This window comes from Nelusetta ayraudi, unplaced genomic scaffold (assembly GCF_046127955.1).
Source record: "Nelusetta ayraudi isolate G7.1 ecotype Tasmania unplaced genomic scaffold, CSIRO-AGI_Nayr_v1 ptg000027l, whole genome shotgun sequence".
NCBI classification, from domain to species: Eukaryota; Metazoa; Chordata; class Actinopteri; order Tetraodontiformes; family Monacanthidae; genus Nelusetta; species Nelusetta ayraudi.
Window position 1 is genome coordinate 3,570,161 of NW_027466077.1, and position 15,729 is coordinate 3,585,889.

Consider the following 15,729-nt stretch of genomic DNA (forward strand, 5'->3'; position numbering starts at 1 on the left):
TGCTCCACGTTGAACCACGACTCATGTTAGCCTGACGGTCCGACGACGTGCTACTAAACTTTCTACTATGCTAACCAGAACAATATTTCCCATAATGGCTGTGGCTACGGAAGCCTGTGACGCGTAAAAAGGTTGTTTGCTCCGCACCAGAGTTCGCTGGTTTGTATTCACACCAGCCCAAAAGGGCCGCACCAGGAACTTTTTTGGTTTAGTCCGAACCAAACAGGGCAGGTGTGAATACGCCCTGAGACACCTGCATGGCCCATGCACACCCCCCCCTACCTCCATACCTCTCCCAGTCTCACCACTGCTGCTACTGACAGTGAACCTACGGGGCTGGAGAAGAGTGCGGGTAGGCTGGCCCTCCGCTGCCTGGCCCTGGGCAGGGGGGAGCCAGAGTGCAGGGGGAGGACTGTCTCCAGGGCCTTGGAGAGGCGCCCGGTGAACGTGTCCCTCTCTGCCGCCAGAGACATGCAGGGGGACGAGGTGGAGGAGGAGGAGGAGGAGGGGGACAAGTCTGGCGGAGGGCTGGAAGGCTTCTTCGGAGGACGAGGACGGGGAGGAGCCGGGGGAGTGTGGGAGAAGGAGTAGGAGGAGGGGGGCACACAGACTGACATGCTACGGTTTCGACGACGGTGCTGCGGCGCAGGCTGCCGGGTCGGCTGGGACGATGGGAGGAGCGGACATGAGACACAAACACACAGAAATTAAAATGCAAAAACAGGGAGAGCGGCGCAAAATGAAATACATGACGTACACGTGGAAAGTCAGAGACGGGGAGAGGACTGCATTAAAGAAAATAAATGAGGTTGAAAAATAGACACATGGACTCAGTCAACATTAAATAAAAACATGATTAGAATAAATATTGATATATGAGATAACAAGCCTTAATATAACATAACACATGAAGTACCACTGTGAACAGATAAAACGTAAAGGGAAAAAGAACACAAAACAAAAAAAATAAATCAAGTCAAAATAAAAATAAATCAAGTCAAACTGAAAAACAGTGAAATACTCTGAGAACAGTAATTAAAAAGCAAAAGGAATTATAAATATTCCATTTCGGATATTCCAGTGAGTAAATTAAGCCCCAAACCATTATCAGATTATTCAATCTCAATAGAAGAGCAGAACTAACTGTCTCGGTGTTCACACAGAAAAGGTCGCCAGATGGAAAATGAAACACTCCATTCCATATACAAGAAAAGGCACCCTTAAGCATAGGAATGCGAGCGATCTGCTGACACAAGAAGACCACCAATAAGAGGAAGCGGAGAAGTAAAAGTCTGGGTCTGTCAGCGTGGAAGATCAGCGTGGTCTCTATTCAATATGCATGAAGAGAGCGGATGTGGTATTTTTCCACAGATTACTGACAAGTTCAGTTTTCTCCCCGACAGACTGACTGTGCCAGAGAAGCGGATTTCGATGACTTCAGTCCTACTGGGTTGAAACAATCCAAACTAACAATCGAATGAGAAAAAACACTTCCTGCGGAGCACTTGTCGTTGAGTAAGATTTGCTCAGAACCATGTTTTTCCTTCAAAATGAATGTCATTGTAAAAAAAACAAAAAAAAAAACAGTGACAAAATTAACCACAGATGCAATAACTAGATTAAAATCAAAACAATAATGGTTTTGACGTTCAAAATAAGCTGATGAATATCGAGAATGACCGCTATGACTTGTAGGCTTCTAACCTAATGTGTAATAGCTAACCCTAACCCTAAACCTAACCCTGGGATGAACGCTGGGGTATCTCAGGTTGGGGATCAGGTCCGACTGGCGCCCCACATCCTCACAAACACTGCAAACACCTACTCACCACACAAAAACACATGCAGCATTCACTGCAAAGTGACGAGTGGCTGGCAGCCTGCGGGACCAGCACCACTCACTCACTCACTCCCTCACTCCGTCAACCGTGACCACGCCCTCTTCGGAGGACGCCGAGACTCACCATTGGCTGCGGCGACTGGGAGTAGCCAGGATGTTGCTGCTGTGGCTGAAGCTGCTGTTGGCTAGTGGGCTGGCCAGAGTGGTAGGAGGCCTGCAGCTGGGCAGAGGGGGGGCAGCTGTACGACATGGTCAGCTGACCCAGGTGGGGCGAGTCGGAGGAGAAGACTGTGGAGCCCTGGCCGCTGTCCAAACCTCCTTCAGCTGAGGGACACAGAGAGGATGCTCAGCTATTGTGCCTTACGAGAATGAACTGCTGGGATATTTCACACACCAGTAGGTACTTTTCAAAAAATAAACTGGTAGACCGGGAACAATGACTTTTAATGGCATTCAGTTACAGGAAGGAAGGAACAGCCCCGGAGAGGCTGTAAAGTAAGTGCTATATTTGAAAATTTACAACAGTTACTCGAGGAAGACAACTCGACAATGATGATGATGGGAGAGCGGATATTTTTGTAAGAGCACTGTTTTGGGCTGTGGATGTGATGATGGAATAAGGTTGAGTTTCCTCAGCCTCTCAGGTAATGAGGTATGAATATCTGAGCAATGAATCTTTCAAAAAATTATTGCTCCTTTTTCACCAGAACAAGACACCGGAGATCAAATATCTAAAGGTGAGTGACCTTACATGTGTGCAGGATGCCACTCTGCTGATAGTGAAGCTGCTGCAGATCCACCTCGGTTTCCTCTCCCTCTGCCTGGAGGCAGAGCAGAAGCAAACCAGTGGTTGACGGAAACACTGATAGACTTTATTTATAAAGCACAATTTACATAAACACAAAGGTTACCAAAGTGCTGTACATTAAAATAGACATAATAAAGGACACAATCCTAAACATAGTACAGAGTAGACAAAATTTTTTGTGCACACAAAATCAACAACCTAGATGGTGTTAAAAGCTGAAGAAAAGAGGTGCGTTTTAAAAAGAAGAGATTTAAAATTGGACAGTGAAGAGGTCTAATGTGCAGCGGCAGTTGGTTCCACAGTTTTGGGGCGGCAGCAGAAAATGCTCGGTCCCCTCTGAGTTTCAGCCTGGTTTTGGGAACCCTCAGGAGCAGCTAGTCAGCTGACCTGAGAGATTGGCTGGGTGCGTAGCGGTGCAGAAGCTCAGAGAGGTACACTGGGGCAAGAACATTTAGGGCTTTAATAAGCAAATAAAATCATTTTAAAATGAATTCTAAAATGGCCTTGACATCCAAGTGAGAGTTGGCGATGTACAGAACGGTTAACGGAGATCAAGACGCAGTTCAACCGACCTGCGAAAGTTTGAGCGCCTCCTGATGCTGTAGCTGCTGTTGCTGTTGCTGCTGCTGCTGCTGCTGTTGCTGCTCCGTCTCCAGTTTTCTCTTCTCCTGCTCCTCTCGCACCAGCTGCCTCTGCTCCCGCTTCCTCCTAATCAGAGATACGCGATCCTTGATGGCCTTTGCCATGGTCTTGTGGTCGCCCTCGGCAACGTAGCCAGACTCAACCTACAGATTCAGGGGCAGTCAGTCAGGAACGGGACTTGAGAGTCCAGCTGCGACACGGACAACCACGTGGTTCAGCTGTTTTTTTCCTCCCAAACGACGTACAAAGGCGCTTCGCTCACCATTTCTTGGGCCACATCTTCAGGGACATCCTTGTTCAGGTCAAAGGAAAACTCAATGGCTTCGTTGTCTTTGTATTTTCCTGTAAAGCACATTGAAAAACAGCTGATCAGGAAGCCGCTCCTCGGCTTGACGTAATAAGACAAAACGGTTTGGATCTCCTGCCTTTAAGCTTCTTGACGTCTTCTATCCTGAGCCACAGCTTAATGGCGATCATTTCCCCATCGTCCTCCTCTGCCAGTTCCACCCGGACGCCTGTCTCCTCCTGGAAGAAGGCGTGGTTCAGCAGGATCTTGATGGCGTACCTTCAGAGGCGGAAGAGGGAGGATAACATATATATATAAGAGAGGAACTGGCAGAGAGAGAGGTGGGAACAGAGGAGTCCTTATGTCTGAGCAGGGAGCGGCGAGTCGGAACGGGATTGACTCAAGTCGCACACACAAAAAAAAATTCTTGGCCTCACGCTGTTAAAGTAAAGAGACTGAGAGCAATTCTCGTCTCACAAACTGCCGGACAATGACGACCAGCGCTTTCACAGAGGATCCAGGAGTTAGCCAGAAAAATGCTGATTACAAACGCTGATTTTTTTAAACGTTTTTTTTCTTTATCATTCAGCGTCTCTGCATCGCACCTCTCATCTTTGTTCGTCCTGATGCAGCCCTCGATAATTTCCTTCACCTCGGGAATGGCCACCTTGTCAAAGCTGCCGGGCTTCACTCCCTGAAAAGCAATGGAGAAGTGACCTCATTTTGATAGAAAAAAAACACACACTTGAAGACCTTTTTAATAAAATGTGCGCTCTATTTGCAGTTTTACGACTTAATTCGTCTCTGGGCCATAAACTAATTCTCACTAAAAGTCATCAATTTTGTCTGTCAAATGAGTCATAGTGAACAAAAAAAAATCTTGATATTTATGGAAAATCCTGTAAATTCAAATAAATAACCTTCACTTTAAACAGTAGGGCGGAAAACAGAAGTAAACAAGGGCAAGAAGCTGAAGGCAAGTCTTCAGAAAATCAAATCTTCAAATCTATGGCAAGAGAAAAACAAGACCAGGCTGTGCATCTTTTAACCCAAATCACTGTGCAACTGATTAAATGTTTGGAGCAAAATGTTCCAGCAGAGGAGAGATCACTTGAGACGCACAGAAGCACAACACGAACCCTCAACTTTTCCCCTCAAATCACAAAAATAAAGAAAGAAAAAAACAAAAACAGGGGGGGAAATAGCAGAAAAACCAGGCAGAACAATCAAGCAAGTGTACACTTACCTTACTGGCTGATTAACTTCTTCCTTTTTAAAAGATACTTCTATAATTTAGGATGGCTGACCGAAAGAAAAACTTTATCCAGACCTGTTTGTGCCGACAAATGACAAAACCTCCTCTGGCTGTGTTGCTCTTCTGCCTTTTCTCTTCCGTAACATCCCCGTAACCCACCGCATCACAATTGACTGTGACATAACACCGCCAATCCCCGCTTTTTTTTTTTTTTTTTTACCTACCCCTGGTCACACACACATTGGCACACAAAACAGGTTTTGAAATCGCGGGGGGGCCAAAAAGGTTCGGACCGACGGAGGAAGTCAAGGTATTAACTCTGACGGAGAGAAGGTTCCGTTAAACGAGGCTGATTGGAGGTGAGGAATTTTCCATGAGCCGCTGAGCATCAACAACACAGCGTGTTTCGGGAGAGGCACTAATTATATCCGAAGGATGTGGAAATAAAACGAAGCAACGACGCATCCAGCTGAGTCGCTCTGCCGGGAGTTTTCAGACTGGGGGCCCCCATTCAAAATAGCAGCGTCTATTATATTCGCCGCAGGTTTTAATATTGCAGACTTGAAAAGTTCAGTGATGCATAATTCACTTCACCAGTGTTTTCCTGCAATACTAAATCTACCGTACTGTTTTGTGGTGTGAATGTAATGATTTAAGAGGTAAATGCACTCTTGAACAAAACACAACCAAGCCAAAAAAAAAAAAAGAGTTTGAAATTGCAATTGCCTGTCGGATCGCGAGCATGCTGCACGGCTACCGAGAGCGCTTGTTTTTGTTTTAACCACGACTCTGGGCTGCAATGTGAAAGAGACATGGAGTTGATAAAAATAACCAACCGACATTGGGTGACATTTGTCAAGACTAATCACCGGAGCACTCGCATCTCACAGCCTTTTTTTTTTTTCCTGCCTGTAATTATGGAAAATGGGTCATATTTTGCCATTCGCATTAGATACACCTCCCAAAGCTGCAAATGTGTGTGCAGTTGGAATTAAATTTTAATGACAGACGTCATGCCGACCTACCAGGAAGATGTTGTTTCAGCTGAGGGGGATGCTGCACTTTTCCATAAACTATGAATGACTCTGGAATTCTGCAGGAGGCGAGTATAAATTTGGCTTAAATTAAGTTTGTTTTTTTCAACGTTTTAACTCATTTTTGCGAAGATTGTAGGTGTAAAACCAGCATTGAATTGCAAAGCAAGAGGCAGTCCGACAGAGCAGCAGCAGCAGAGCAGTGATAACTGAGGGAACTGCAGGGCAAAATAGGAAGAGATTTCTGGTAAATTCCTCCATTAAGCAGCGCTGTCAGCATGCACAAAGCTGAAAACAGTCCCTGTGAGGCATTCAGGGAGACAGCTCTTATCTGCATCTGTGCGTGTGTGTGTGTGTGTGTGTGTGTTGGGGTGATGACCTCAGCAGCACTCAACTCCAAACAGCCTTTGATTGCATCTGGTGTCCTCTCGGTCTGGCTTCTTTATTCAGTTTTTCCAGCCAACTGTAATCTAATTTTTTCATTATTTATTTTACTCTCCTCCTCTAACCTTTAAACAACATTAATTTGATGTTTTATCCAACTATTTGCCCAAAGTCTCATAATGTGCAAGGCTCATGCTTCTGATGAAAACACGTCTTTAGGTCTGTCAGTGAAATCCCCAGAAAGAGCTCCTGCCATCAACCTATTGTGATGTCACAAAGGGTACTGGTGCCCTTCCAAGGTTGGTGACAACACATAACACATTTTGTTTTGCCTTCTTCCAAACCTGTGGAAGGCCCAGCAAAACACCGGTTTAAGCAGGAAACTAAAACAAAGGTTTTCTGCATTAGGCTGTAAACAAAAGGCTAAATGCAATATTTTCCAAAATGGATAGAGGGTTATTTCCATCCATCCTCTATACACACTTCCTCCTGCATAAAGAGAGTTATTTATCATTCATTCATCTTCTATACCCGGTTATTCCTATTCGGGGTCATGGGGTATGCTGGAGCCTATCCCAGCTGTGTTAGGGCGAAGAGTTATTTATTCATAGATTTTTTTTTCCTCATGTGAGGCTTTTTGTATCTGACACAGGACCTTCAAACCAACTTCCAGCACTATCAGTTGCTGAAGGTAATATTTGATATGACTGCTATAAACAGTATCGCTCTCTAGTGGTCAAAAGGGAAACTTCTGACTGTTCTCTCTTTGAACACAGAGCAGGAGAGGGAAGGGGGAGTAAAGGGAGTCAGACAGAAACTAATCAGAGCAAAAACACCATCATGTGACTGAATTCCCTCCGGCTCATGCCAAACTACAGACAAAACAGTCGGTAAACAAGCCCGAGGGCTCAGAGACAGCCTGGCGGTGGAGGAGGACCAAGATTAGAGGCTGTTAACATGTGAGCGTTCCCTCACATGTGCAGCCGTGCCGTTCGAACGGCTGCCCAAAGAGAAATGTGTACTTACGCTGGTCACCCGCCGGTAGATCTGGGCGGCGTTCTGACACTCGGAGTAGGGGTACTCGGAGGTGGCCATCTCCAGCATGCACATGCCAAAGGCGTACACGTCCACGGACTCGTCGTACTTCTCCTCGTACATCTCTGGAGCCATGAACTCTGGGGTTCCTGGGGAAAATACATTAATATTGAGGAAAAACCTTGCAGTCATCATGTTAAAAGCAACTCAGTGAGGACATTCACAATGATTCTTGTTGATAATAAACTGTATTACGGACCACTGGGTCTGTATCTATATCAGTTCAAGTCAAGGTAAATGCATCTTTTATCAGTGCTCCAGTGCTTCAGTCAAACATCGTTTGCCAGTTGTTTTCCAAACAGCCTCAGCGATTTGCCATCCAAAAAGATTCAAACGTATCCAGAAAATGAGCTGTTTAGCCCTCTGTTTCCAACCTCCTGCGGAAACGCTCAGATTTAGCTTCCCGCTGAAAATGACACATTGTGGAAACTGTCACATATTGAGTGAGTTGAAAAAAAGCAACAACAAAAAAAGTTTTCGCTGTTGTTGCAGCGTCGTACAGTCCTCAGCTCTGTGTGATCGGTATGATCAGTATGCGTATAATTCATCAAACTAATTTCCAAACGTTGCTTAAAATGCATATTTAACCTGCGTCAGTCAGTTTAGTAACACATCCGTCAATGCCTCAACGCAGCTGGAACACACCCCCACCCAAAAAAATAAAAAAAAACCCGCCAATGCTGCCATGTGTGACTGAGTGCACGAGTGTGAAACTGGTAACATACTTGAGGTCGGGCTGACAGCTGCCAGACTTAAAGCATGTGGACGTGGCCCCACGCAGCAGAATGCTTGTGGTCGACTGCGTAACGAGACTACGGAGCAGCAGCCTGGTTATTATACCAAGCGTAGCAGAGGCATGACATGTTTTTGTGCGTTTGTGTTTGTGCAGTTGTCTGTGTGTGTGTGAGTGCAGGCATCACATACCCAGACAGTCTCATTCAAGCTTACATGCAGAGCGGCTGCGTTACACTTTTCAAATACCTGCGGCTTCATTTTTGGCATAATAAAATGAAAACATACCTACATACGTCCATACGCACACAATTTTCATGTGCTTTTACTTTTTTTTCAGCCTCTGTGGGTTTGTCTCGAGGCGTACGCGTATGAAAACCGGGGGAAAAAAAAAATCAGCGACTGTCCCTACCAATGACACTCTTGGCAAAGGAGGCCCTCTTCAGCGTGGCCAGGCCAAGGTCGCCGATCTTCACCGAGCCCGTGGGCCCCGTGATGAAGATGTTGTCGCACTTCAGGTCCCGGTGGATGATGGGCGGCGCTCTGGTGTGCAGGAAGTGGAGGCCTTTGAGGATCTGGCGGCACCACGAGCGCAGCACCTTGATCTTCATCACCTTGAAGCGCTTCAGGTAGCTGCAAGACAAAAGCAAAAAAAGAGAGATAGAGATCAGGCAGAGTGCACGGTTAAAAAAAAATAATGCATCACATTATAAACTAACCAAAGACAATTGTTTCGATGGAAGGCATAAAGGGGGAGAGGAACAATGGAAACATGGATCATGCCTCTATTAAAGATGAAAGCTCACACAGCTGAAGTGGATTAGAGTGGGGCAATTCCAGAGATGCATCGCGGATTGATAGTCAAATACCACAAACACGCACGCACGCTGCCTCCCTGAGCGAGTCATTTCTTCCCAACCGGTCGTTTCACTACTTTTGGCACAATGCTAAGCCAAAACATCCATCAAAGCGGCGGCCTCTAATGAAAGAGCTGCACCCCAGCTGATCCGTATCACCGCCGAGCTTTAAGTGCTCTTCCTAGAGTGGGGAGCTGCCCTTTGTTCCGAGCGTCAGGATGGCGTGGAAACCTGTGGCGGCGCTGCCGGGGCCCAGCACCTGTATGTGATCCGGAGGCCTTAAGTCCCCAGCTGGTTTGTTTGTCTTTGGAATGCGGTAGGAAGCGAGAGGGGAAGTCCACTGGGGAGACCGTCGAAAGGGAGGAAAGCGTTTTCACACTGATCATCGACTTCACTTCCAGTTAGGCGGCGATGAAAAGGACCCTGTCGATACGGCGCTCCGAAGGCGCCGAGAACCCTCGCGAAACTCTTTGGAGTGTCACGTTTGATTTGCCTCTTCCACGAGTCACTCAAGATTCAATTCTTGGCTGGCGCGTCAGGCCGAGGATTTGTTTTCCTGTCAGCGCTGGCTGCAGTCGAGAGCGGAGAAGGCAGACAGTGTGTCTCTACCCCCAGTTCTTCCTCTGGTCAGGAACGCCACAAGAAGGACTTGCGGGATCTCAGGGATGATGAATTCCGCTGGAATGTGCGACACGCGACTCACTGGAATCGAATTTGATCACTTCACTAGAGGGTGAAGACAAACTGTATTGAGCCAACTGTTCTAGTCTGCTTAACGCTTGATCAGAAGCTAGAATGGAAGCTTTCCATGCTGTTCTCACATTTTCTTCATAGAAAACACTGGTGAAGTGGATTTTGTAGTATGAGGGATCTTTAAAAAAACAAAAAAAACTGAATAAAGGATGATCTTGGTTAGCATAGCCACACTGACTACTGACTTGCATTTACACTTCGATAAGTCTTACCTTTTAATGCCAAATAAGAAAAAAGAGACACATTGGTATCAAACTAACTATCCCACACAAAAAGCATGTTTTAGGTGTCATATATCATTAGATGCCATCTGTCCTGATGTAGAAAAACACTCAAACTACACCCAGGTTTCTCCTTTGCCTTGAAAAATGTTTCCCATACAGGCTCCTTCCTCCTTTTTCTCTACTGCTACAAAACACGTACTCGGAATACATGCGGTGGGCGCTTCGCACACAATCGGGGGGCATTTTTCACCCGTTAGGGTGCGGAACACATGAGAAAAAAAATATTTCAAGGATGCCTTTCAACTAACATCACTTCAAAATGTACACGTGCACGAACCCAAGCATGGGAAACACTCCTCTCCTCAAACACGGCTCCTTCCCTCTTTCTACCTTCCCCTTCATCCGCCCTCATCTCCTCCCCTGCCTGTCTCCAACTCCCTTTTTTCTAGCCTTTCTAAAGTCAGCTCGGTGTTGACACAAGTCAAATCCCCCCCCGCCCCCCTTCCTCCCCCCGACGGCATGCGACGCCAGAGCGACGCTGCACAAAGCATCCCTCTCTCATCCGCCGTCTCCTTTCAACACGCACAGGCATAAAGGAGGACTGCGCAGAAATGTGGGCGCGAGGGGCATTTACGCACACCATGCACATGCCACTGGGCCTCTTTTTTTGCACACACACACACACACACACACACACACACACACACACACACACACACACACACACACACACACACACACACACACACACACACACACGCGGACACGAGGCCTTGACTACCCTTAACCCACGCCGGTCAGTGTTTCCATTCACGCCATCTCCCCTCCTTCCCCTATCAGTCGTTCCCCCTCGTCCTCCCTTCCTTTTTCCACCACCTCAGCACGGCCTCGGCAGTCCCCCGCTCCTTTCCGAGTCTTCATCTGGACCGCCGCCAAATTCCTATGAGGTCTTAGTGCTGTACGCGCACAACGAGTGCCTTGCACGCACACGGTATGAAAAAATAAATAAAAATACGAAAAATCGATCTTGTCTATTTAACTTGTGTGTGAACGCTGAAGTCTTATGTTGTAGTCATAAAACGTTGTTGGCGTTTGTGTGTTTTTGTCTGTCCAGTAACAAAGGGGGAAAATCAAATTACATACATAATGTATGCACACTTGAACATGATGAAAAGACATGTTGTGAAACCTTCTTCATAGCACTCTGTCATTTTCAAGCGTCAGATGCAGAATGATAGGAATATGAAAAAAAAAAAAAAAAATCACGCAACTTCTCAATTCTTCCAGCGGAGGGCGCTACTGAACTTTTGGAGAGGTGTGTGTCTGGACTTGAGACCACAGGTGCCTGATGGGTTCGTCACCGTGTTGCCTTCAAAGTGGGCCGGCGGTGCGGTGGTTGATCCGGCCAGCAACTGCCTCACCTCCAGTCCGCTGGTTCCTCGTCGGCACGTCGGACCTGTTGGCCCTCCTCCTGCCCCTCCCTGTCACCCCGCCTAAATGAACTGTACTGTACGCCCCCCCCGCCCCCCACTCCAATCCACCCCCCCATCCTGCCTCCCTGTCAGGAATGAGTGGAATCTGCAGCAGAAGCAGCAGCTGGCAGGTGGGCCAATGTCCGTCCGTCCGTCCCCCCACGCCGTGCGCCACATGCCCCACATTTGGCTCTTTTTTTTTTTTTTTTTTTTTATTGTGTCGGGAGCTCGGCGCTCGCATTTGCATTCACAGACGCTCATCTGATCCGGCGCAGCCGAGCGACCGGTGTGTGGTCGCTGGGCGGACAATGACGGCCACAAAAGGGCGGCCGATTCTCTGCAGCGGGGGATGAGCGGAGGGGAGGGGGGCGACGGGACAGCCTGACTGACACCAGCGACGGCCACATATGCAGTTTGACACGCGCATAAAAAGGCGTCCAACTGAGTCATGACAAAGCAATCTGGCAGCTAAGGGGGGGGGGGGCACCAAAAACGCACAATAAGTCACACTCGACTGTCACCGCCGCGAGCCCCGTGGGTGAGAAGGCGATTTGAACGTTGCCGAACAAAGAAGGAGAAGAAGAGCACTTTGACAAGACCGTGGACGTCGCAGGTGCTTTTATCATGGTGTTTTGTTTTTTTTTTATCGTGGTTTGCTTTTTGATCGTGTCGACAAAGAGACGAGGGGAGTCGTTGTGGTGTGTGGATCTTCACCCTTCAGCTCCATCCACATCAGCTACTGTCACCAACACTAACACCCCTGAAGAGAGAGAGACACACACACACACACACACACACACACACACACACACACACACACACACACACACACACACACACACACACACACACACAGAATCCTCCTCTCTGCCCCGTGCACTTACGTTTTGAGCGTCCCGGACGTCATGAGCTCGGTGACCAGAACAATGCACTTCTTTCCTTTGCACGGTCCCTCCCAGGAGTCGTAGAAGCGGACAATGTTAGGATGCTGGAGGCCCTTCAACATCCCGGCCTCCTCTTTGAAGCGCTGACGCTCCGACTTGGACAGCTTGCGATCCTGCACGCGGGACAGAGGAAAAGAAAGAAGAAAAGGAAAAAAAGCAGCTCATCAGTGGTTGTGTTTTTAAAAAGAAAATGATAGGAAATGTTTACGCAGAGAGGGAGGAGGAAAGAAGCCTGACAAAATAGGTCCTATAAATAGGGCGGCACCATTATGCTGAGTGTGTGTGCAATCAAATTAGAGGAGGAAGAGAGAGTGTGTCTGAGGAGTGGAGGATGGAGTCCGATAAACAAGGAGAGGAGTTGCAACTGGAAGAGATTCTGACCAAACGTGCATCGACAGCGGCTGATGCACCGTGACGCGGCACTCCATCCTGGAGGAGAATACAAACACAATGAGCACTAGACCACCGTCGACATGCTACGTTAAAAACACGGATGAAACGACGGAGCGTCCTTTCATCTCAACTCGAGGCGAGTCACCCGCCGACGCCCGAACGCAGGTGGCCTGGATTTTGATGCGACTTCCTCTGTTGTCGGCAGAGCGACAAAGCGAGAGAGTCAATTATTTATAAAACGTGGTGCTAGATTTACACACACACACAGAAAAATACTCACACAGTCGGCTTTTTATTCAGTCATGATTCACTCAGTCAGCTTCGCTGCACATTGAGCTAACAACAAGTACATTTCTGTTTTGATATACGGTATATATTTTTTTAATTACAAGTATGGGCTCCATTGTCTTGTCACATTTAGTATAATTTCTGCCGTTCAGCAGTCGAGTTTACAGTGGTTCACTGATGACGGTAGAGCAAAAAAACAGTAAAACATGTTTAACCAGCCACTAAAGTCAAACGAATTTACTGTCGGGACGCCGTGGTTTGTTTCTGATGAACTCAATTCAAGATTGAAGCGGTTTTCCTGCACGCGAGTCGTGACAGAAGCCCTCCGGTGGCTCCCAGCTACTAAACAACTTCCGGCTGCTTTTGCTGAGACGCACACCAAAGCGATTTTCAGCCATTTCTTTTTTTTTAATTGTCTTTCTTTCTCGTTGTGCCTTTTTGTTTTGCCGTGAATCACAATTTTTAACATCTGTATTGAGCTTTAAGTGGCGGCCACCCAAAGAGGCCGTGGCCGAGACGGGACAAAGTTACGGGCCGACATTCTTCCGTCCCTTCTTAGAACACAGACAGACAGACAGACACACACACACGCATACATTCTCATCTCTTTAACGGGCATTCCAGGCTCTTGCACTGATACTATAATAAACGCAGATGCAAAAGGGCAGCGTGGGCGGCTGTCACTTCTTGTAAAGGAGCACGATTGTGTGCACACGCATAAAAAAGAAAGATGTCGCTCATTTAACGGCGGAGTCTGGCCACTGCATTTTATGTGTCAGCCCTTATTATGAGCGAATACTCTCATTTATTTTGGCCAGAATTCCTAAACCAAGTAGCTGCGTTGCATAATCGGTGTTAGCATTTCTGTGTGTGTCTGGTTGGTCTGAATACCGGCAGTTTCTTCATCGCCTCTGTGTCTAACCGTGTCTGACACCACGAGCACATCGTCGCAGCACCCGGAATAAACACAATCAGAAGGAGCTGCCAGACAGGTGGCGGCGAAACGAGGCAAGAATAGCTCCCAGTTTTCAGCTTTGTGCCAAACACGGCTGCAACTTTTTCCCATCAGGCGTCAGGTGTGCGTTGGTGATCCACCTGAACCATCTGAAAGACGCTGGAGAGCTGAGGTTCCAAATTACCCTGTGATCTTCCTTCTTCACCCCGAGACTCCAGTGAGGCCTCCTCGGGTGAGACATGATCCATCACACGCAGCTCAGGCCAAAACCACCGGCGATGCTGCTCAACCAATCAGGCGCAGCGTCACCGGATCACAAAACAAAGGGGACGCAAAGGTATTAGCGGGAGAGACGGCGTCACGAAGGGACCAAAATAAAATCAGCTCGGCTCGTTCTGGTTTGCTGATCCACTCAGACAGACCAACCAACCAACCAACATCCGGCCCACTTTGCAATATTCCCTCCAAATGTTATAAAACACCTTAAAAGGAGCTGCTTGGGAGATTAGCACTATCCCCCCAGGTGATGATCTCATATTTTCATATTGCATAACCTGGGACCTTGACAATATCATATGACTTAACAGGCACACACACACACACACACACACACACACACACACACACACACACACACACACACACACACACAGCGACGCAGTTTCTAAGTGAATGAATGTGTGCTGAATCACTGAGTGGATCTGAGTGAGAACTAGAGAGAGTGTGTGCGTACGCATGTGTGTGCGCGTGCACGAGTGCATGCATGCGTCAGCCAGCTTATCCCTTTCATTTCACTGATGACGGCCCATTAGCACGCGGCAGACGCGTCCCAAGTGCTTACTGGCCTTTACTTCCATCATCTCGCTCTCCCCTCACATTTGATCACATGACATCACCCCTCCCTCCCGCCCACCCTCACCCAGACTGGTACGGTCACATGATGAAAGCTGCAGGTCACCTGATTGACTGGAAGAATAACTACTGGCTTGTTTTGTTTTTTTCCCAGCAGCACTTAGACCTCGGAGCGACCGGCAAACATCAGTGTCAGACGCCTCGCGCTCCCCTCCGAGTGCGCGTGCACGTATGTAAGCAGGGAGGGGAGCCAGCCAGTCTACGGAGGCTTCCTAATACATTATTAATGTTTCCCCCATTCAGCATCTAAATCATTCCAACACTCCGACAACATACAGTGGATTCTTTGTGGGAGGAAGAGAAACGCAGATGCATGCACAGCCGCTGCGCGCTGCAGACAGTGTCGAGTGGAATGCAGATATTTATGGGGTGTTTTTGGTTTTTTTCGTGCACGGGATGACGGCAGTTCGACTCGACTTCTGGCTTCGCCGTCCCGAAGCGATGCCCTTTTATCAGACGCACACAGACTCCTCGTTTCCACCCAGAGGACTCGCCGTCCTATAGGCCCCGGCTTCACTTCCTACACAGCTTTCTTTTGCATATCTGTAAGATTTTTTTATTTAAAAAAACAAAAAAAGGAAAAATACACACAGGCTGAGAAACAAGCGAGGGCTCTGAGCCTGCTGCCTGCAGTGTCTCTGCACGCACGCACTCGCTCTCGCACAAGCAAGCCAGCAGCCAGACGGGCAGCCAGAAACAGAGCCGGCAGTGTTAAAGCTTGATGCGGCTTCCCGCAGGGAGGCTGTAAGCTGATACTCCTCCCATCAGCTCTTCTAGTCTGGGCGTCCCGCCGCGCTCCGGCACTCTGCGATGGTCCGCTCGGGTCTGTCTCACCTCAGCCGCCGGCCCGGCCGA

The 15,729-nt window shown here is 47.9% G+C and overlaps 1 protein-coding gene across 11 annotated transcripts in view; it reads right to left on the reverse strand.

Moving 5' to 3' along the window:
- wnk1b (WNK lysine deficient protein kinase 1b) overlaps window positions 1-15,729 on the reverse strand; it is a 67,667-nt gene that overhangs the window by 21,919 nt on the left and 30,019 nt on the right. For all 11 annotated transcript variants that reach the window (XM_076030159.1, XM_076030163.1, XM_076030162.1 and 8 more), the window contains exons 3-11: window positions 12,267-12,439; window positions 8,489-8,709; window positions 7,276-7,433; window positions 4,182-4,270; window positions 3,716-3,855; window positions 3,553-3,632; window positions 3,221-3,433; window positions 2,592-2,661; window positions 1,965-2,164 (exon numbers count right to left, since the gene is read on the reverse strand). In XM_076030159.1, coding sequence (XP_075886274.1) covers window positions 1,965-2,164; window positions 2,592-2,661; window positions 3,221-3,433; window positions 3,553-3,632; window positions 3,716-3,855; window positions 4,182-4,270; window positions 7,276-7,433; window positions 8,489-8,709; window positions 12,267-12,439 — 1,344 coding nt within the window. The remainder of the gene's footprint in view (window positions 1-1,964; window positions 2,165-2,591; window positions 2,662-3,220; window positions 3,434-3,552; window positions 3,633-3,715; window positions 3,856-4,181; window positions 4,271-7,275; window positions 7,434-8,488; window positions 8,710-12,266; window positions 12,440-15,729) is intronic.